Source organism: Zalophus californianus, chromosome 11 (assembly GCF_009762305.2).
Source record: "Zalophus californianus isolate mZalCal1 chromosome 11, mZalCal1.pri.v2, whole genome shotgun sequence".
Lineage (NCBI taxonomy): Eukaryota > Metazoa > Chordata > Mammalia > Carnivora > Otariidae > Zalophus > Zalophus californianus.
Window position 1 is genome coordinate 105,103,942 of NC_045605.1, and position 21,859 is coordinate 105,125,800.

At 39.7% G+C, this 21,859-nt stretch overlaps 1 protein-coding gene across 3 annotated transcripts in view; it reads left to right on the forward strand.

Moving 5' to 3' along the window:
- RTN3 (reticulon 3) overlaps positions 1-21,553 on the forward strand; it is a 61,483-nt gene extending 39,930 nt beyond the window's left edge. For 2 of the 3 annotated variants that reach the window (XM_027581281.1, XM_027581279.2), the window contains 6 exons: positions 13,463-13,670; positions 15,977-16,115; positions 16,575-16,644; positions 17,440-17,486; positions 18,960-19,018; positions 20,508-21,553. In XM_027581281.1, coding sequence (XP_027437082.1) covers positions 13,463-13,670; positions 15,977-16,115; positions 16,575-16,644; positions 17,440-17,486; positions 18,960-19,018; positions 20,508-20,553 — 569 coding nt within the window. In that variant the 3' untranslated portion in view covers positions 20,554-21,553. The remainder of the gene's footprint in view (positions 1-13,462; positions 13,671-15,976; positions 16,116-16,574; positions 16,645-17,439; positions 17,487-18,959; positions 19,019-20,507) is intronic. The other variant, XM_027581280.1, reaches the window with a different exon arrangement.
- The last annotated feature ends 306 nt before the right edge of the window (positions 21,554-21,859 follow it).

The window sequence follows — 21,859 nt, forward strand, 5'->3', positions numbered from 1 at the left end:
ATAATCAGTGTGAAAATACCTACATATTTTTCTTTACGTAAATGTTCAAAAAAAAACTTAACTGCCTGTTTCCTCTTTATTAATGAACAGTTTCCCTTTTGTCGTGAAGCCTGGCTTTTTTTTCCTTTAGTTATTTCACATTTAAATTTTCTTAGAGATGTATATTATAAATTTTGAAAAACTAATGAATATAGAACAAGTTGTATAGACTCTTGAGTTGTAGCTATATTCTTTTTTTTTTTAAGATTTTATTTATTTATTTGAGAGAGAGCAAGAGAGAACACAAGTGGTGGGGAGGGGCAGAGGGAGAGGGAGAAGCAGACTCCCTGCTGAACTTGATCCCAGGACCCCGGAATCATGACCTGAACCAAAGGCAGACGCTTAACCGACTGAGCCACCCAGGCACCCTGAGTTGGGAGATTTATTCTTAAATTTGAAGTTAAAGTTGATTAACTGCTAAAACCTAAAATTTCTTATTTATTCCTTTTCAGAATAAGCATTTCAACAGCCTTTCTTTTCTTCCTTTGAGGTGTATACTTTGGAGAGTACAGTCAGTTGACTTTGGGGAAGGGCTGAAGTTAGAGTCAAACCGGGACCTTTCCCCAAATTTAGTAATAAAAATCAGGTAGGGACTCAACAAGATTTGCTGATGTTCTCACTTGGATGGACAGGTACCAGTTTCTTTTTTCTTAGCCTTGAGCTCGCCATTGGATGTGTTAGTGCCCTCTTTTGGCATAAGGAGGGTACTGCAGGTGGCTTCCTTAATGTGGTCAAGAGATAAACATTTAAAAATTTTTTTAAATTTAAATTCAATTAATTAACATAATGTATTATTTCAGATAGAGTTAAGTGATTCATCAGTTGCATAGAACACCCAGTGCTCATTACATCGTATGCCCTCCTTAATGTCCATCACCCAGTTACACCGTCCCCTCACCCCCCTTCCCTGCAGCAACCTTCAGTTTGTTTCGTATGATTAAAGAGTCTCTTATGGTGTGTCTCCCTCTCTGATTTCGTCTTGTTTTATTTTTTCCTCTCTTCCCCATGATGTTCTGTTTTGTTTCTTAAATTCCATATATGAGTGAGATCATATGATAATTATCTTTCTCTGAATGACTTATTTCGCTTAGCATAATACTTTCTAGTTCCATTCATATCATTGCAAATGGCAAGATTTCACTTTTTTGATGCTGAGTAGTATTCCATTATATATATATATGTATATATATATATGTACACCATATATATATAAAAAGTCATTTAGACACAAGTCAAATACATTCTTTGCAAATACTTTCTCCAGTCTCTGGCTTATCTTTTTATTCTTTAACAGTGTCTTTCAAAAAGGACAGAAATTTGGGGTGCCTGGGTGGCTCAGTCATTGGGCATCTGCCTTCGGCTCAGGTCATGGTCCCGGGGTCCGGGGATCAAGCCCTGCGGAGGCCTGCTTCTCCCTCTCCCACTCCCCTGCTTGTGTTCCTTCTCTCGCTGTGTCTCTCTCTGTCAAATAAATAAAAACTTAAAAAAAAAACAGATTTTTAATTTTGATAAAGTACAATTTATCAGTTTTTTCTATGATATATCAGATGTTTATTTTCTTCTAGTAGTTCTGGATTTTACATTTAAGTCTCTGATCCTTTTGTGTTCATTTTTGCATATCATATGAGGTACAGATCAGAGTTCAGGGTTTTTTTGCGTATGGGTATCCAGGTCAGACACCATTTGTTGAAAAGATTTCTTTCTCCACTGAATTGATTTTGCAACTTTGTGAAAAAATAATTTGTTCATATATGCATGGGTCTATTTCTAGACTTTATATACCGTTCCATTGCTCTCATCTCTCAATAAGCCATCACTATACCATCTTGATAATGACAGCTTTATAGAGTCTTGAAATTACATAGTGTTAGTCTTCCAGCTTTGTTCTTTTTCCAAGTCAATTTGGCTTTTCTAGGTCCTTTGAATTTCCTTAGGAAATTTAGAATCACTTTGTCCATTTCTACAGAAATACTTAGGAATTTTGATTGGAATTATATCAAATTATAGATAAACTTGGGGACAATTAACACTAGCAATTTTGAGTCTTTGAACCCATAAAAACAGTATAGCTTTCCATTAATTTAGGTCTTCATTAGTTTCTCTCAGCTCTCTTATATAGTTCAATATACAGATTATGTCAGATTTGTCAGGGGCTATAGCTTAGTGGTAGAACATTTTGGCTGCATCTTTTGTTGAATTTATGCTTAAGTATCTTATATTTTCATGCTATTTTAAATGGTATTCTCAGCTCAATTTCTGGTTAATACTAATATATGGAAATATAAATGATTTTGTATATTGACCCTTGCAACTTTGCTAAACTCACTTATTCTAGCAGCTTTTTTTGTAGATTGCATCAAATTTTCTAAATAGGCAATTGTGCCATCTGGGAATAATAGTTTTACTTCTTTTCCAATTTGAATGCTTTTATTTCTTTTTCTTGACTTATTACACTGGCTAGAACATCCTTGCCTCTTTTCATTAAATATGATGTTAGCCCTAGGTTTCTTGTAGATTCCCTTTATCAAGTTGAGGAAATTCTATAACCTAGTAGTTTGCTACTATTTAAAAAGTTGTTGAAACCTTGTTGAAAGGTTTTATCAGAAGGGATATTAGATTTTCTTAAATGCCTTTTCTGTATCTTTTGAGATGATCAGTCGTATGGTATTTTTTTTTTTTTAGTTTTAGTTTATCAATATGCTGAATTAAATGATTATGAATGTTAAACCAATCTTGCATGTTTGTGAAAAACCCCACTTGGGTCATAGTGTATTCTTTTTATATGTTGTTGGGTTTGATTGGCTAAAATTGTGTTAAGGGATTTTTGCATCTGGGAGGCACCTGGGTGGCTCAGTCGTTAAGCATCTGTCTTCAGCTCAGGTCTTGATCCCAAGGGTCCTGGGACTGAGCCCCACATTGGGCTCCCTGTTCAGCCAGGAGCCTGCTTCTCCCTCTCCCTCTGCCTGCCACTCCCCCTGCTTGTGCTCTACCCCTACCCCTGTCAAATAAATAAATAAATAAAATCTTAAAAATAAAAGAAATTTTTGTATCTGGGGTGCCTGAGTGGCTCAGTTGGTTAAGCGTCTGCGTTCAGTTTGGGTCATGATCCCAGGGTCCTAAGGACTGAGCCCCACATTGGGCTCCCTGCTCAGCGGGGAGTCTGCTTCTCCCTCTGCCCCTCTCCCTTCCTCTGCTCATGCTCTCTTGCACCTGCAAGATCTTAAAGAAAATAAAATCTTAAAGAAAAAAGAAATTTTTGCATCTTTGCTCATGAGCAATATTCCTTGGTAGTTTTCTTGTAATGTCTTTGTATAGTTTTGGAGTCCAGGTAATACTGGCCTTCTAAAAAGACATTACCTTCTCATTTTATTGGAAGAATTTGTGTAGAATCAGTATTACTTATTAATGTTTGGCAGAATTCCCCAGTGATGCCATCTAGGCCTGGAATTTTCTGAGTGGGAAGCATTTTATTTATGTTTTACTTCTTTAATAGATACAGGACTAGTCAGTTTATTTTTTGAATGAACTTTGGTAGTTTGTGTCTTTCGAAAAATTTGTCCATTTTATCTAAATTATCTAATTTATTGGCATATTGTTGTTCATAATACTCCTTTATTATCCTTTTAATGTCTGTAGAATCTGTAGTGATGTCACCTCTCTCATTCTTGGTACTGGCAGTTTTTCTACTCTTTCACCTTTTCTCGATTAATCTAGTTAGAGTTTTATCTATTTTATTGATACTGTCAAAGAACTTTGGCTTCATTAATTTTCTCTTATTTTTCTGTTACCTATTTCATTTATGTCTGCTCTGATTTTTTTTAAAGATTTTATTTATTTATTTATTTGAGAGAGAGAGCATGAGCAGGGGGGAGGGGCAGGCAGAGGGAGAAGCAGACTCCCTGCTGAGCGGGGAGCCCAACATGGGGCTTGATCCCAGGACACTGAGATCATGACCTGAGCTGAAGTCACTCAGCTGACTGAGCCACTCCAATGCCCCGATGTCTGCTCTTTTATTATTTACTTTCTTCTGTTTACTTGGGATTCACGTTCTTTTTCTAGTTTTTTAGGGTTGCAGCTGAGATCACTGATTTGTCATCTTTTCTAACATAGGCACTTTCATACAATGTATTACTTTAGTTAGATCCCACACTTTTTGTTTGTTGTTGTTGGTAGTGGTGGTAGTGGGTTTTCTTTAGATCCCACAAGTTTTTATTTTCTTTCAGTTCAAAATACTTCCTAATTTCCCTGATGATTTCTTCTTTGATTCATTTAGAAGTGTGTTTAGTTTACAGATATTGAAGGTTTCCCCAATATCTTTGTTTCCCAGTATCTTTTGTTATTGTTTCTAATATAATTACCTTGTAGTCAGAAAACATAAAAGTGACTTGAATCATTTAAAATGTATTCGGTGGGGGGGAGATGCCTGGGTGGCTCAGTCAGTTAAGTGGCTGCCTTTGGCCCGGGTCATGATCCTGGGATCCTGGGATCCTGGGATCAAGTCCCACATCCGGTTCCTTGCTGAGCAAGAAGCCTGCTTCTCCCTCTCTCTCCCTCTGCTTGTGCTCTCTCTGTCAAATAAATCTTTAAATAAAATAAAATAAAATGTATTGGGGGGCATCTGGTGGCTTAGTAGGCTAAGCATCCGGCTCTTGATTTTGGCTCAGGTCATGATCTCAGGGATGTGAGATCAAGTCCCATGTCAGGCTCCACGCTCGGCGTGAAATCTGCTTGAGATTCTCTCTCTCCCTCTGCCTCTGCCTCTCCCCCTCCTTGCACGTGTGCACTCTTTCTCTCTCAAAATAAATAACTAATCTTAAAATGTATCGGACTATTTCATGGCCCAGGATTTGGTTTATTTCAGTGAATGTTCCACATGTACTTGAAAAGAATGTATATTCTGCTGTTTTTTTGTGTAGTGTTCTATAAATATCAAGAAGGTCATATTGGCTGGTAAAGTCTTCTATATTTTTATTGATTTTTCTGTCTACTTAGTCTACCAATTATTGAGAGAGAGAGATGTTGAAATCCCTAACTATATATATATTTCACCTTTATTGGGGTACAATTCACATACACTATACAGGTCATCCATTTAAGTGTGCAGCTAAATGTATTTTATCATCACTGTCCAGTTTTAGAACATTTTAGTCCCCCTACAGAAAAGAAACCCCATACTCATTAGCATTCACTCTTCATTTCCCACCACCACCACAGCCCTAAACAACAACTAATATATTGTCTGTCCCTATAGATTTGCTTATATTGGATGTTTTATATAGGTGGAGTCATGCAATATGTGGTCTCTTAAAATTGGCTTCTTTCACTTAGCCTGATGTTTTCAAGTTTTAGCCATGTCATAGCAAGTAGCATTAGAACCTCACTCCTTTTTATTGCTCTATAATAATTACATTGTATGGATATATACTACGTGTTATTCATCTACTCATCAGTTGATGGACATTTGGATTGTTTCCACTTTTTGGCTATTATGAATAATGTTTCTGATAAATATTGGTGTACACACATTTTTGTGTTGTATGTTTTTATTTCTCGATCATTTGCCTAAGAGTGGAATTCCTGGGTCATATAATAAGTCTAAGTTTAGCTTTTTGAGGAACTGCCAAACTGTTTTCCCAAGTGGCTGCTCCATTCTTCATTCCCACTAGGAATGTTAGAGGGTTCCAATTTTTCCACGTCCTTGCCAATATTTGTAACTGTATTCTTTATGATAGCTATCCTAGTGGGTTCATTGTGGTTTTGATTTGTACTTCCCTAATGACTAATGATGTGGAGCATCTTTTTATGTGCTTATTGGGCATTTGTAATCTTTGGAGAAATGTCTATTCATATCCCTTGTTTATTTTTCAGTTGGGCTATTTTTTAATTACTGAGTTTTACAATTCTTTATATATTATTATATTTTGGACACAAATACCTTATCAGATATATAATTTGCAAATATATTCTCTCATTTTGTAACTTTTGTCATTTTCTTGGTACCATTTACAGCATAAAGGTTTGTAATTTTGATGTAGTACCATTTATCTGTTGTATCTTTGTCACTTGTGCTTTTGGTTGAGAAATCATTGCCTACCTCAAGGTCACAAAGATTTACTCCTGTTTTCTTTCTTTTTTTTAAGTTTTTATTTTAATTCGTTAGTTAACATACAGTACATACAGTGTTATATTAGTTTCAGGTGTGCAATAGAGTGATTCAGCAGTTCTGTACATCACCTGATGCTCATTGCAAGTGCACTCCTTCATTTCTGTCAACTATTTAATTCCTCTTTTCTTCTAAGAGTTTTAAGACAGTTTCTCACTTTTCTGAAACAACCATTTATCTTTTTCTTTCTCTGTAAACCTTCTTCACCACCTTGCCCCCACCTCAGCTGACGACCTCAACACTTTGTTGAGAAACTAGAAGCATTCAGAAAGAAATCCCTCTTCTTGCAGTCTTCAGCTCTATGAATGGGCCTGTCCCTCCTCATCTTCTTCACTGTGTTGCTCTAACAACTGTCAGCCACTTCATCTGGGCTCTGGGTCTCTATCCCTCCCTTCTCCTGAACTACTTCTGCCCCCTTCAGCTCTTTCTGCTTGTGTCAGCATATAAGCATGCTTTAGTGTTTCCCACCTTTTAAAAAAAACTGTCCCTTGGCCCCAAATGTCCCTACTCCCCCTCACAGCTAGACTTCATAGGCATTTCCTCTCCCACTGCTTCCACATCTCATCACTAATTCCTCTTCCGCTCCCTTCAATTACTTGTGTTTGCATCACTCCACTGAACAGCTTTTTTTTTTAAGATTTTATTTTATTTTGAGAGAAAGAGAGCATGAATGAGGAGGGGCAGAGGGAGAGAGAATCCCAGTCCCACGACCCTGACTGAGATCATGACCAGAACCTAAATCAAGAGCCGGGCACCCAGCTAACTGAGCCATTCAGGTGCCTCTCCACTGAATAGTTTTTTTTTGTTTTTTTTTAATATGTCAACAACTTAATCTTTTTTTTTTAAGATTTTATTTATTTATTTGACAGAGGCACGGCAAGAGAGGGAACACAAGCAGGGGAGAGGGAGGAGAAGCAGGCTCCCCGCAGAGCAGGGAGCCCGATGTGGGGCTTGATCCCAGACCGTGAGATCGTGAGCCTGAGCCGAAGGCGGACGCTTAACCGACTGAGCCACCCAGGCTCCCCCTCCATTGAATAGTTTTAATCAGATCACCAACTCTCTCCATGTTGCCAAGTTCATGATTACCTTTTTCCTTATTCAAGCTCAGCAGAATTCGTCAGTTTCCACACCTTCTCCTCAAAGTACTTCTCTCTCCACTTCTGTGATACCATACTCTCTTAGTTCTCCCCTCCCTCCCTGGTTACTGTTTCCATTCACTTCCGCTAGCTCCTCTAGTTTTATTCAGTTACTAAATATTAGAGTGCCATTGAATTAAGGCCTAGGCCTGCTTCCCTATCAGTCCTAGGTAACCTCATCCATTTTTATGACTTTTAAATATTGTTTGTGTGCTTGTGACTTCCAAATGTGTATCTCCTGCTCAGACTTGGCCTGTGTGCTGTACACTGGTGGCCATCTCTAACATCCATCCCCAAACTAATATGCTTTGTGCTCTGCTATTCCTTACCTCACCTCATTAAATAACACCACAGCCATTCATTTGTTCAGGCCCCAAACCTATGGTTCATCCATATTTCTTCCTGTCGATCATCTCCCACCTCTCGTCCACCACCAGGTTCTCCCTGTTCTGCTCCAAAATATAGCTCACATCTGTCCACTCTTCTCCATCCTGACTGCCCCCATCTTAATCTAAATGACCATCGTCTCACACTTGAATCTCCATTTTAGCCTCCTACAAAGTCTCTCTGCCTGTACTTTTACCCCACCCCAATCCATTTTCTATGCAGTGAAGGTGTACCTCTTTTTAAAATACAAAATACCATGTTATTCCCCTGCTTGACCTTTAGTGGCTTCCCATTTCACCTGAAGTTAAAATCCAAGCTCCTTACCTTGCTCTGTGAAAGTACTCCATGATCTGGCTCCTGCCAGTCTCCAGCCTTGTCACACCCTTCTGGCCTTTTGCATGGCCAGCTCCTCATTTTTCATATCTCACCTTTCATGTCAGTCCTCCAAGAGGCTTTTCCTGACCGCTAGCTTCGGTCATGCCTGTGTACACACACCTTATTCTCATCGTGGCACAATGGATTCATATCTTACGAGCCTCTGGTAGAGGCAACACTTAGCTTGTTTGTTATTCATGCCTCTCTTCCCCCCCAGAAAGTAAGGATCTTATTTGCCTTGCTCACTGTTATATTATATTCCCAGTTCCTAGTACTTGCCTGGTACACAGTAGGCACTTAATTAAAGCTTGCTGAGCATTCAGCTCTTAATTTCAGCCCAGGTCATGATCTCAGAATCATGGGATTGTACCCTGCATCAGGCTCTGTGCTCAGTGTGGAGCCTGCTTAAGATTCTCTCTCTCTCCCTCTCCCTTTGCCCACCACCCCCCCTCCGCCCCGCACACACACACACACACTCTCTCAAAAAATAAAAATAAGGAATTTCCTGTTTTAAAAAAGTTCTCTACTGAAGTAGTAGGAGCAGATGAATGAAAAGTAGAAGAAAAAACATTGTGTGGAACCAAACCATTGCATCCTCTTGGTGTTTTCCTGGTTGTGAAGCAAACACTAAAACCAAGTCTAGAGGCTACATCATTTTAAACTTCCAGCAGCTGCCTCATTTCTTGCCTTTTTCTTTTTCTTAAGATTTTATTTATTTATTTGGGGCACCTGGGTGGCTCAGTTGTTGGGTGTCTGCCTTCGGCTCAGGTCATGATCCCAGGGTCTTGGGATCCCACTCCCTCTCTTGCTGTGTCTCTCTCTGTCAAATAAATAAAATCTTAAAAAAAAAAAAGATTTTATTTATTTTTTGAGCGAGAGAGTGGCAGAGGGAGAGGGAGAAGCATTGGCTCCCACTGAGCAGGGAGCCCAGTGCGGGTCTTGATCCTAGGACCCTGGGATCATGACCTGAGCCGAAGGCAGACGCTTAACCGAGTGAGCCACTCAGGTGCCCCCTTGCCTTTTTCTTCATGTGGTTGGTCCTCCTAACTCTTCCTCCACGATCAGAGGACAGCATTTCCAAACTGTGCCAAGTTCCTTTCTTTGGTAATGTATGCTCAGAATCCTTGGTCCGCTGTACTTGATAGGCTCCAGGTGCAGAAACTTGGCCTCTCATAGATTGAGAGAGATCGTCAGGAAACAAATGCAAACTGTGGATATTAGCCCATGTTTTAAGCACTTATGAACAGATTTAAAGAAAAATAAAGCAGAATAAGGAGATGGAGTGTGATCAAAGGATGGGGATGTTAGGTGGGGTGGGCAGTCTGAGGGAAGTAGCCCATGAACGAGGACCCAAATGAGGTGAAGGGGCAAGTCATGTGACTTTTGTGGAGGAAGAGCATCCCAGACAGAGGTTTGAGGGATTAACCAGCTTTTCCTTTCCCTCTGTTATCCGCCCCCCCTTTAATCAGTGTGTCCCTTTTCTAGACCAAACCATAATTCTACCATTGATTTTTTTAAGACCCAGCCTAGGGCCTTAATACTGTTGTGCAGTTTGTGTACTGCACACCTCTAGGGGACACCATTCACATGTGTACTCATTGTAGGTTTGACTATTTCTTATGACAGTTTTCCAGCAGATGGCAGCAAGATTCATGAGGACAGGGTGGCTTTTGCTAATCTAGATTTACACATAGGCTAGTGTCATTACCCCTCTTTGATACATTCAAGTCTTTTTCTCTCTGGGCCCCAATCTTACCCTGTAAGCTTTTTTCTTTCTTCTCTTTCTTTCTTTCAAATACTTCAAACTTAAACAATTGCAATTATAGTACAAAAAAACTCCCATATAACCTTCACTCTAGTTCAACAGTTGTTAACATTTGCCTACTTTTGCTTTATCTCTCCCTTCCCCTCTCCATAGATCCATGTTTTTTCTTTTTTCTTTTTTTTTTTTAAGATTTTATTTATTTGAGAGAGAGGGAAGAGAGCATGAGCTGGGCAGAGGGAGAGGGACAGGCAGACTTCTGGCTGAGCAGGGAGGCTGATACGGGGCTCTATCCCAGGACCCTGAGATCATGACCTGAGCTGAAGGCAGATGCTTTTTTTTTTTTTTTTTTTTTTTTTGAAGGTTGATGCTTAACTGACTGAGCCACCCAGGCCCCAATGTATGTTTTTTCCTGAACTATGTAAGAGATGATTGCAGGACGCCTGGGTGGCTCAGTTGGTTAAGCGACTGCCTTCAGCTCAGGTTATGATCCTGGAGTCCCGGGATCGAGTCCCACATCGGGCTCCCTCCTCAGCGGGGGGTCTGCTTCTCCCTCTGACCCTCTTCCCTCTCGTGCTCTCTGTCTCTCATTCTCTCTCTCAAATAAATAAATAAATAATTTTTAAAAAAAGAGCTCATTGCAAACATCCTGCCTCTTTACACCCTTTTGTCTTCGTTTTTGAACAAGAATTTTATTCAAGAATTTACATAGCCACAGTACACTTATATTTAGGAAATTTAATATTGATACAGCATAGCTGACCCTTGAACATCACGGTAAGGGGCACTGAGCGCCATGTAGTTTGAAAATTCCCACAGAACTCTTGATTCTCGAAAAACTTAACTAGTAATGGCATGCTATTAACCAGAAGCCTTACCGCTAACAGTCAGCTAACACACATTTTGTATGTTATATGCATTGTGTACTGTATTAGAGTAAGCCAGAGAAAAGAAAATGTTATTAAAGTCAAAAGGAAGAAAAAATACATTTACAAGTACTATACTGTTTCAGAAAAAAATCCACGAAAATGACCCATGCAGTTCAAACACGTGTTGCTCAAGGATCACCTGTACTTTTATCAGTTATATAGTCCACGTTCAAATTTTGTCTGTTGTCCCAGTGGTGTCCTTTAGAGCCATTTTTTTTTTTTTAAGATTTTATTTATTTGACAGAGACACAGCGAGAGAGGGAACACAAGCAGGGGGAGTGGGAGAGGGAGAAGCAGGCTTCCCGCCGAGCAGGGAGCCCAACGCGGGGCTTGATCCCAGAACCCTGGGATCATGACCTGAGCCGAAGGCAGATGCTTAACCAACTGAGCCACCCAGGCGCCCCTTTAGAGCCGTTTTTACCCCTTTATCCAGTGTTCAGTCTATAATCATCACACTTGGCATTTAAGTGTTGTCAAATCTTATCTCCTTTATTTTTGCTATTTTTTTATTGAAGAATAAGTACAATGTTACATTAACTTCAGATGTACAATGTAATGATTCAGCAGTTCTGTACATTACTCAGTGCTCATCACAGTAAGTGTACTTACTCTAAACCCCCTTCAGCTATTTCACCCACCCCCACCCACCTCCCCTCTGGCAACCACCAGTTTGTTCCCTGTAGTTAAGAGTCTGTTTTTTTGTCTTTTTTCTTTGTTCATTTGTTTTGTTTATTAAATTCCGCATATGAACAAAATCATACGACATTTGTCTCTGACTTATTTCACTTAGTGTTGTACCCTCTAAGTCCATCCATGTTGTTGTAAATTTCTGTCTGGGTTTGTCTGGTGTTTTCTTATTAGATCTAGGTTTTATGTTTTTGGCAAGAATACCACAGAAGTGATGTTGTGTCCTCCATGCATTACACCAAGAGGCACATGGTATCTGTTCCATTCCGAAGCATTCTGTGTTGAAACTGTGCTTGTGGTCTTAGGAACAGTGACATCTATATACTAGGACTCTGACTGTAGGAATCCTGCTTAGTATTTGCTCCATAAGAGGGCAGCACTCTGTTCGGCTTTCCTGTCCAACCAGGTGAGCCTGACTTGACTCCCAGTTCTCTCTTCTTTGCACTGTCACTATCTAGGACTCTCAGCTTCCCATCAGGAATCATAATGCCTCTTACTTCTCCTAGTGTCACATCCCTTTCCTGGAATCTCTGAACCAGTGATTATTTCTTCTCTACAATCAGCATACCTTTAGTGTGAAAGTTTCAAGTTAGGTTCCATTGGCTCCAGCAAGGTTAGGCTTCAGAGTTGAGTATTGTAGCTGGAATATGGGGAAGATATATGCCAGGGGGTCCACTTGAACAGATTCAAGTTCATTTTACCCTCGATCACAGTCTTGCAGACCTATCATATTTTAGTTGTAGTTAAAATTTGAGTGTTTACTGCATGTCATTTAGAATGCTAAGCATTTTATTGCATTGGCCTCCTATAAAAACAACTCTAGGAAATAGATGTTACTTTCTTTATTTTACAAAAGAAAAAACAAAGGTTTAGAAAGGTCATTTAAGACAATATGGCTAAAAATTACCAGGACTCAAATCTGTCTCTCCAACTCCAAAGCCCTTGCCCTTCTTTAGGAACAGAAAAAACCTGCGATAGGACCATTAGTGTCGAAGTTAACCTTCACAGATTGAAAATTCAAACATAGTGTCATTGCTAGATTGAAGGTGATTACTAGAAACTTTTACACACAGTTCTTGAGGTGTCTTTAAGTAGAATAACTTAAATTTTTCCAGTTTGACTGTCCCACATCATAAGACCTACTTCCCTGAGACAGTTTCGGTTTATACCTGTTTCCTAACAGTTAGTTATAGTGTCCCCATTCATTTTCAGAGGTATAGCGGTTTAGGTAATGATGTGGTCCCCTACCCATCATCCTTCCTGAGAGTTCCCTTCAGATTAACATAGAGACTGGTGTTTCGTTGTAGCTAACGCTAATAGAGTTTGGTTTGTTGTGTTTTTTTTGTTTTTTTTGTTTTAGATTTTATTTATTTATTTGAGAGAATGAATGAGATAGCATGAGAGGGGGTAGGGTCAGAGGGAGAAGCAGACTCCCCGCCAAGCAGGGAGCCCGATGCGGGACTCGATCCCAGGAGCCTGGGATCACGACCCGAGCCAAAGGCAGTCGCCCAACCAACCGAGCCACCCAGGCGCCCTGAGTTTGGTTTGTTTTTATCCACCACTCTCTTCTGCCTCCACCCAATTTATACATACATTAACTTTGGTTTTATAGTGACCAAATGAATTTATCAGCATGGTTTGCTTAATTTAGTCAACAATTAACAAGATTTTATCACACTAATTTTACATCCTTTCTGCTAAAACATTTCACGAAATTGACACTTTATCCCATTGTACTTCAGTAGCCATCTCTAAAAAAATAAATTTCTAAGTTTTTGTGAACCTGTCCAGAAACCACAACCTTTTACAGTATGAGTCCTCACTCCTGACATACAATTTGATTTTCACTTATCAGATTCTCTTAAGGAGGGGTGCGCTTGTAATTGCGTGCTAGTGTAATGCTTCTCAGGTATGCAGGACACAGCCAAAGAGCAGTCCTGCCCACGTGGCCACATGTAACCTGTGTTCCCTTTTCTTTTGGCAGTGCACGATCTGATTTTCTGGCGAGATGTGAAGAAGACTGGGTTTGTCTTTGGCACCACACTGATCATGCTGCTCTCCCTGGCAGCTTTCAGTGTCATCAGTGTGGTTTCTTACCTCATCCTGGCTCTTCTCTCTGTCACCATCAGCTTCAGGGTCTACAAGTCTGTCATCCAAGCTGTACAGAAATCAGAAGAGGGCCATCCGTTCAAGTGAGTGGAAGTATCACAAGTAACACTCGACAGTTTAGAGAAGGGGTTTGCCGAGGCTGGGCAGGTCTACCAATCAGACCTGACTAAGTGAAGAATTGTAGAGCCTAATGCAGCTGATCCCTTGCATGAACCGTCAACTAGAAACCTTGCCACTTCAAAAGTGACCAAGTTAGGAGCCAAGAACTTTTTGACAAACTAGGGGCTCACACTTTAAGATCAAAGAAGACTGTCTGAATTCCTGAGCAGGGCCTCCAGGACAGCACCCGGTTAGATGGGGTCCCAAGGACATGCTTAAGTTCCCTATTATAGTTAAATCTTTTTGTTTTGGTTTGGTTTTGATTTTGATTTTTTAAACTTTTTTTTTATTTAAATTCAGTTAATTAACATAGTGTATTATTAGTTTCAGAGGTAGAGTTCAGTGATTCATCAGTCATATATAACACCCAGTGCTCATACATCACGTGCCCTCTTTAATATCCAACCTCCAGTTACCCCATCCCCCCCACCCACCTCCTCCCATACAGTTAAACCTTAAAACAACTTTGAAATCTCAGTATTGAGGCTGTGCTCTTGGCAATATCAAAATTTGATATGTTTGCTCTTAGTTTTATTACTGATTTCCTTCTTATCTCTCCTTTAGTTTTCTTTTTTTTTTTTCCCCTTTAGTTTTCTTAATACCAGGAGCAAGTCTTGAGGTCAGTAGGTCATGCATTTCTAGAATCCACTTGCTAGCTTTCTGTGCTGTAACTTTAACAAATGTTTTCCTCACACTTTTCCTCTTGGAAATCTTAGCCCATAAACAATTTTAATATTCACAAATGACTTTTTTCAAAACCTTTTCCTCATAGGGAAAGAAACTCTTCTGTGACTTCTCAAGACTATGACGGAATAGGTGTCTGGCTGCAGCTCTGGTCCTTTTATTTTGTCTTGGTGAAAATAGAAGACAATTTAAACTATATGTGGCATTTAAAAAGTTACCGCGAATTAATTTTAACAAATCAGTAGCTGTTCCCTGAGTGAATAAATTATGTGACTTTTGCTACAAGCTCAGATGTCTTAGCAGCGTTTTTCCTTTTCTGCAGGACACTGTTATGGATTATAAAATGTGTTTTGTCAAGTTGTATGAATTACAGCATCTAATTTTCATAACTTTTGTATTTTGTAGTAAATATTTTCTTAATAGGATAGGAAAGCATGCCTGTTCCTTTTCTGTTTTTTCCACAAGACTTATAGGCTCTTTAAGGCAAAAGCAGTCTTCTGTTTCCTGATATGCCAGTGCATAGCAGAGGGTGTGATACTCAGTAGGCACTCAGTAAGTACTGAGTGAATGAACAAGTTATGAGCACGTGGTTGTATCTCAATTCTGTAGTGCATCTGCAAACAGAACCCAAGTCTTTCTGTCTTTTTCTATAGTTGTCCACCCTATCAAACTCAGTATCTCCACCCTCCTTTTTCTTTTGTTAACAAAAATTTTATAATGCCTCTTTTATCATTTTGAAATGGAATTCATAGATCTCTATTAACAAAATTTCAAAAATAGACTGTAATTGTAATATAAAGGAATAAGATAGAAAGTCATTTATAGTAAAATAATATATATTCCTGTCAATATTTAACTGCTTAGATATGACTACACACACACACAAAACAATAGAGACATTAGATCCTTGTACTTAGATGTATAATCTCCAGTACAGATGTGATTTTCCAGAGTAGTGTGAAATAGCTTAGTAAAGTTTAGCATAAACAAAATACAGTTTTTTTAGAAAATTCAGGATATGTTAAAACTGGGGAAAATACCTTGTTTTTATATGTTCTGGGCTTTTGATAATTGTAAGTGAGTTAGTTCACCTTCATGAATATCCTGTGAGGCAGTAAAAGTTATGCAGGGCATAGAACAATTCTTTATTGTTCACTGAGTGAATAAATGTGACTTTAGCTACAAGCTCAGATGTCTTAGCGTTTTTCCTCTTCTGCAGGACACTGTTATGGATTATAAAATGTGTTTTGTCAAGTTGTATGAATTACAGCATCTAATTTTTATAACTTTTGTATTTGGTAGTAAATATTTTCTTAATACATAGGAAAGGAAAGATGTCCCACACTTTGCAGACATCTAGCATCTTTGCTTCTGCCCACTGAAAGACAGTGGCGCCCTCTCCCCAGCCCATGAAAGCAAAAAATGCCCTTACAGATTTCTAAAATGTGCCCTTAGGGGAATTTCACACTCTAAATAACTGCTCAACTAACAGAAAGAGATCTTCTTCCTTGTCAAATGTATGACTGTTGTTTTTTTCTTCTGGAAGAGCCTACCTGGATGTAGACATTACTCTGTCCTCAGAAGCTTTCCATAATTATGTAAATGCTGCCATGGTGCACATCAACAGAGCCCTGAAACTCATTATTCGTCTCTTTCTGGTGGAAGATTTGGTTGACTCCTTGAAGGTTAGTTGCTTCTACAGCTTTTGGTGGTGAGGCTGAGGAAAACCAGGGACTAGGTTATAATTCAGAGGAAAAACAGTAAATAAATGTATGCAAATGTATTTTGCATAAAAACAAATGTATGCTTATCTCAATCAACCTGTGAAAAATGGGGATAGGAGTCAGTAGAGAAGACCTCTCCTACACCTGTAGAACTAAGTGCCCTCCCAACAAGGGCAACGTCATTGACAGAAATGCAATCACAGTCTGTCTTTGAGCTTGAGAGGACTACAGAATTCTCTGATGCGCACTGCCAATGTATGGTGCAGACGAGGTGTAACCTTCATTGTGAAATTATAATTATGTATGGCATACATCACTAAATTTATGCAGACTTAATTGGCAAGAGGAGAATGGTATCAGTTAACCTAAATTTTGCATTATGATTGTTCCTGCTTAACCCTCTGATGTCGGCCTTCACAGCTGGCTGTCTTCATGTGGCTTATGACCTATGTTGGTGCCGTTTTCAATGGAATCACCCTTCTGATTCTTGGTAAGGTGACAAGGAAAATGTCTCCATGCTCTTTGAAGTACAACTAGCCTTGAACAACTCAGGTTTGAACTGTGGGGTCCACTTATACACAGATTTTTTACAGTACAGTATTGTAAATGTATTTTCTCTTAGGATTTTCTGACTAACATTTTCTTTTCTCTAGCTTACTTTATTATAAGAATACAATGTATAATACATATAACGTACAAAATATGTGTTAATTGACTGTTCTTGGTAACGCTTCTGGCCAACAGTAGGCTGTTAGTAAAGTTTGGTGGGGGGAGTCAAAAGTTATATGCAGATTTTTGACTGCATGGGGTATCCGTGCCCCTAATCCTCACGATGTTCAGGGGTCATCTGTAATTGGTAAAAGTAGGAGCCAAGAGAATGCCCAGCATGTCTCCACTCCTTCCATGTGGCCCAGCCTTTAACATCCATAAACCTTGAATTAGATGTTGGAAGAACCTGTGTTTGTGGCCTTAGGTTTTTTGAAAGGTCCTAATTCTATAAAGAAATATCAAAATACCCAGAAATAAAGGAGAGTTGTCTACATTTGGTTTAAATATGGGGATCTTATAGAAATCATTTTCATAATTTGGAAATTATTTGTGATACAAAGAAAGCCTGTGTACCTATAGCTAACTATCCTTAAATGAGAGCCCTAGGTAGGATTTCTCATATTGAAGATCTGTGCTTCCCTATATTTCATGAGGAAAAATGTGTGTGTTACTTGAGTCTTGGGTCTTTTTGACTATCTCACATTTACACTTGCCGTGTCCTGTGATTCTCTTACAGCCGAACTGCTCATTTTCAGTGTCCCCATTGTCTATGAGAAGTACAAGGTGAGCGCTTGTCTGTTTCGAATCAGATAGGCCTGTTGATGTATGACTAGCTTTAGTTTATTTTTTAGGCATTGAAGTTTTGGAGTGATCATTTTCTTTTTTTTTTTAAGGATTTATTTACTTATTTGAGAGAGAGAGTGCACAAGTGGGAGGGGCAGAGGGAGGAGGGGAGAGACTCTCAAGCAGGCTCCACGCCCAGCTTGATCTCACGACTCTTGAGATCAGGACCTGAGCTGAAACCGAGAGTTGGACACTTCACTGACTGAGCCGCCAGGGGCCCCGTGAGCAATCACTTTGTAACCATGTCTGCAGTCTAAGTTTGTAAGTCAGGAGTCTGTAAGAAATAGTGGTTTCCTGCACCAAAAGAAACTGAATGTTTAGGACAGAGAAGGGTAGGAAGGTATATTTTTATGCCTTGTTGTGGGTCTTTTAAGTATTTCATGTGGATGCATTATCCGTTCAAAAAATAAATTGAAAAAATGCTTAAATAAAAGCTGGTGTCTGAAAAGAAATTTAAACTATCAAGGCTATTATTACGGGAATCCATCTATGTGAAGAGATGTTTGCATTGTGGAATGGTGAATGCAAAGCCTTGCTAGATGCTATGAGGTTATTCTTTACAGATTAAGTCATTAGTCAACAGGCTTAATTTTGCCTTTTGGTATTAAATGAATTAGTCTTACCTAGGAGCCAAAACACATTTGTGATTACAGAATATAGATTAGATAGACCGTTTTTAGTATTCACAAAATGCTTTACTCCAGTATCTATAAAGGAAATACCTAACAAGTAAGACCTTAGCAAAAGAAATGAGTGATTTTTACTTCAGCAGAGTATTATAAGGTGTTTATGGCATAATTTAAAGTCTGAAACCCGAAGGTCTTTTTGGGTTTTGTTTTGTTTATGTGGGCTTCACGCCCGGCGTGGAGCCCAGCGTGGAGCCCAGCGTGGGGCTTGAACTCAAGACCTGAGCTGAGATCAGGAGTTGAGTGAGCCACCCAGGTACCCCTAATACCTGAAGTTTTTGGGTTTTTGTTTGTTTGTTTTTAAGATTTTATTTGAGAGAGAGAGCAAGAGAGCACAAGCAGGGGGTAGAGAGAGAATCGGGCTTCCCACTGATCAGTGAGCCTGATGTGTTGGGGCTTGATTTACTGAGCCACCCAGGCGCCCCAATACCTGAAGTTTTTTAAAATACTCATAAAAACTGGGCATTATGGGGGCAGCTGGCGGGCTCAATCTCAGTAGAGCATGCGACTCTTGATCTCAGGGTCGTGAGTTCAAGCCCTGTGCTGGGTGTCGAGCCTACTTAAAATAAAAAATAATAATAAATTTTAAAAACTGGCATTATTTTCATTTCCCAGAATATGCAATAGTGTTTTTAAAAAATGGTTGACACTAGGAAACAGAACATTACCTTCAGGAAAATTGTTAATCTTTGTGTTGCCATAACTAAGTCTCTTCCCTTCCTTAAAGACCCAGATTGATCACTATGTTGGCATCGCCCGCGATCAGACCAAGTCGATTGTTGAAAAGTAAGTATGCTTTAGGTTCCACATTTTATCAGAACGTGTTGCTTTTCTTCCCCAATTATTTTTAGCCTCCTCTATAAAATACTGATTCAAAGAAAGGAATTTTCATCCTGAAGAAAAATGATGGTTACTAGTTTGATTTTACTACAAATTATTTCATCCTGTTTCTTTAAAAAACATCCTTTGTGTCTTAAGGTTGATGGAATTAGAAGCTTTGCCTTTCTGAATTGGCCTTGTAAGTGTATGCAGCTGCCTGCCTGCATGCATCAATTTTAAGGCAAACTCTTCCTTCCCTTTTCAGAAATCAGACTTTTACTAAATAAATGACTCAAGGCACAATGCTACCTTTCCTGAAACTATCAAATCCCTGTTTTCTCTTTTTTCTTGAAACAATTTAATATTAAAATCAAGTAATAAAATATTGGTAGACATTTTTATGACTCTGTCTACCAAGGAACCATTTGGGGTTTTTTGTTTGGTGTTTTTGTGTTTTTTGGGTTTGTTTGTTTTTTTGCTTGGTTTTTTTTTTAATTATGGCAGATACTAAGGAACCCACAGTTCTTTTTGAGATGTTAACATTTTTTCATATTCAGATATTTAAAAAATAAACCACAAGCAGCTAAATCTCTTTTGTGCGTGCGCACGCACACACACACCTGCCGCCCCCGCCCCAGTCCCTTTCACACGTCCGATTTTAGTGCTTTTTCCAGTTTTGATAAGTGGAAACTATGAATATACGCCCACTGCTCTGGCTTGATGACAGGGTCTTTACTTGCTCTTTTGCTTTTTCAGGTATACATTAGAGCTAAAACCAGGCAAGGACAGTTAGCACAAATACGTATCTGGTTGCTGTTTACTCCTGATTGTGAAATATGGACATAGCTTAGCTTTAAAACTAATGTCTTGGTCAGACCCTGCTGTGGGATCTAGGATTTGTGAGGAGTGGCTTTGACATTGGCTGAGAGGTATGTGAATGACCTTAGCGATGGGTAACCTTAATGCACCAAATGAAGGGTAGCTTTGGTGTCCTGTGAGGGGCCGGAAACTGTTGCCAGCTCCTGTAGTCTTTTTATCTGTCACCTTGACCCTTGACTTCTGGTTCCTTTTGTGGCCCTGGTGGGTCACTAGCATTCCCAGAGAAATGGACTCTTACACTGCCAGTGTGTGGAACACCGCAGACGTTATGCCCACATAGCCCTTATTCTTCCCTGGAGCCCCCCGTGAGGGACGCAAGAGGTGCAGGCAGTGAAAGAGGACAGGCCGCAGGCACGGTGGCCGGGAGAGGGGAGGGGTCTTTGCGGACCCCTGGGCTCATCCCAGACCACACTCAGCCCCTGCCTCTTTTCATCCAGAATAAGCCCTGTGGAAATGGGAGATTATTTGTCACGTTGCTCCGGCAAGCCCAAGGCTGTCTTTCAGTGTCACTGTTAAAGTAAAAACCTACAACTAATGTCTGTTTTCACCTTTTTCTTATTTTTTTTTTCTTCAATAGGATACAAGCAAAACTCCCTGGAATCGCAAAAAAGAAGGCAGAATAAGTACATGGGAACCAGAAATGCAACAGTTACTAAAACACCACTTAATAGTTATAACGTTATTACTTGTACTATGAAGGAAGTGCTCAGTGTCAGCTCGAGCCTGCATTCCAAGCTTCTTTTTCTTAATTTGGTGTTTTCTCCCCTCCTTTCCCTTTACCCTCAGTATCAAGCACAAGAATTGTTGGACTAAAAAAAGAACTGATATCTTAGGACCCAAAAGAATACAGAGAGAGTCAAATTAATAGGATAAATCAGTACCTTAATGGTGGTGGAGCTTTTACTTGTAGCTTGAAAAGGGGAGAGATTGGAGGTCAAGGAGAAAATGAAAGATAAAGCACTGCTCTTGGACTCTGCTATCCAGTTCTCAAGGACTAGTCTTACACAGCTTCCCATCAGAGTTTTACCCTTATTTTTAAGTTAAATAATGATTAACTTATGAGGAAATTATCTGGGGACAAGAGTGGGATTCCTTCCCATGGGGTTTCTGGCAGCCCTCTGATCCCATCTTCCTGCCCCACAATGTGAGCAGCTACTCCTAATCTTCCTCTTCTTCACGTAATGCTATAACTTCCAACTCTATGAATAACCCGTAGGTGATAAGTTCCTGATTCCCAGAATGCCATCTGGGAACCAAGAATGGAAATGGAAGGTGGGGCTGGGACGACCCTCCCCTCCTGCTCACCCCTAAGAAAGGAAAGTCTCTGCCATTTGGGAGGGTGGCGCCTGCGTCTATTCTCATAGGCACCAGTTCTGAGCTTTAGTTTGAGAACTCATTCCTGAATGTGCTTTCCTCCCTCTTCCCTGCCCACCTCACCTCGAGTTTAATAAATATGGTTGTACTTTTCTTATTATGAAATAAATGTCTGTAACTGCTGTACACTGCTGTAAACTTGTTAGAGAAAAAAATAATTTGCATGTGGGCTCCTCAGTTGTTGAGTTATTGTAATCCTGTCTCAGTCCATGGTGGGGGGAACATTCTCAAGAGGTGAATACAGAAACATAAAAGGCCTTTTTTGCTTTTATCTTTTCTCCGCAGCTTCCTCCTTCACATGCTACATCTTCAACTTATGCTCATCATTGTATCCTAAGGACCAAAGCCAAGCTGGCTTGAGAGGAGATTTTGTGTGTGTTTGTGGTTAAGAGACCACAAATTAGTGTAAGAAAGTATGTTCTGTGGTTCATACGGAGTTTTAACTTTGAGGCTAGCTTACGGGTGTGTGTTATGTTTTGAGGGTTCCTTTCATCCTCAGGCACATTAAATGTCTCAGCACCTCTGTCCTGGCCCAGGGTGCTCCTTTTGAGTGTT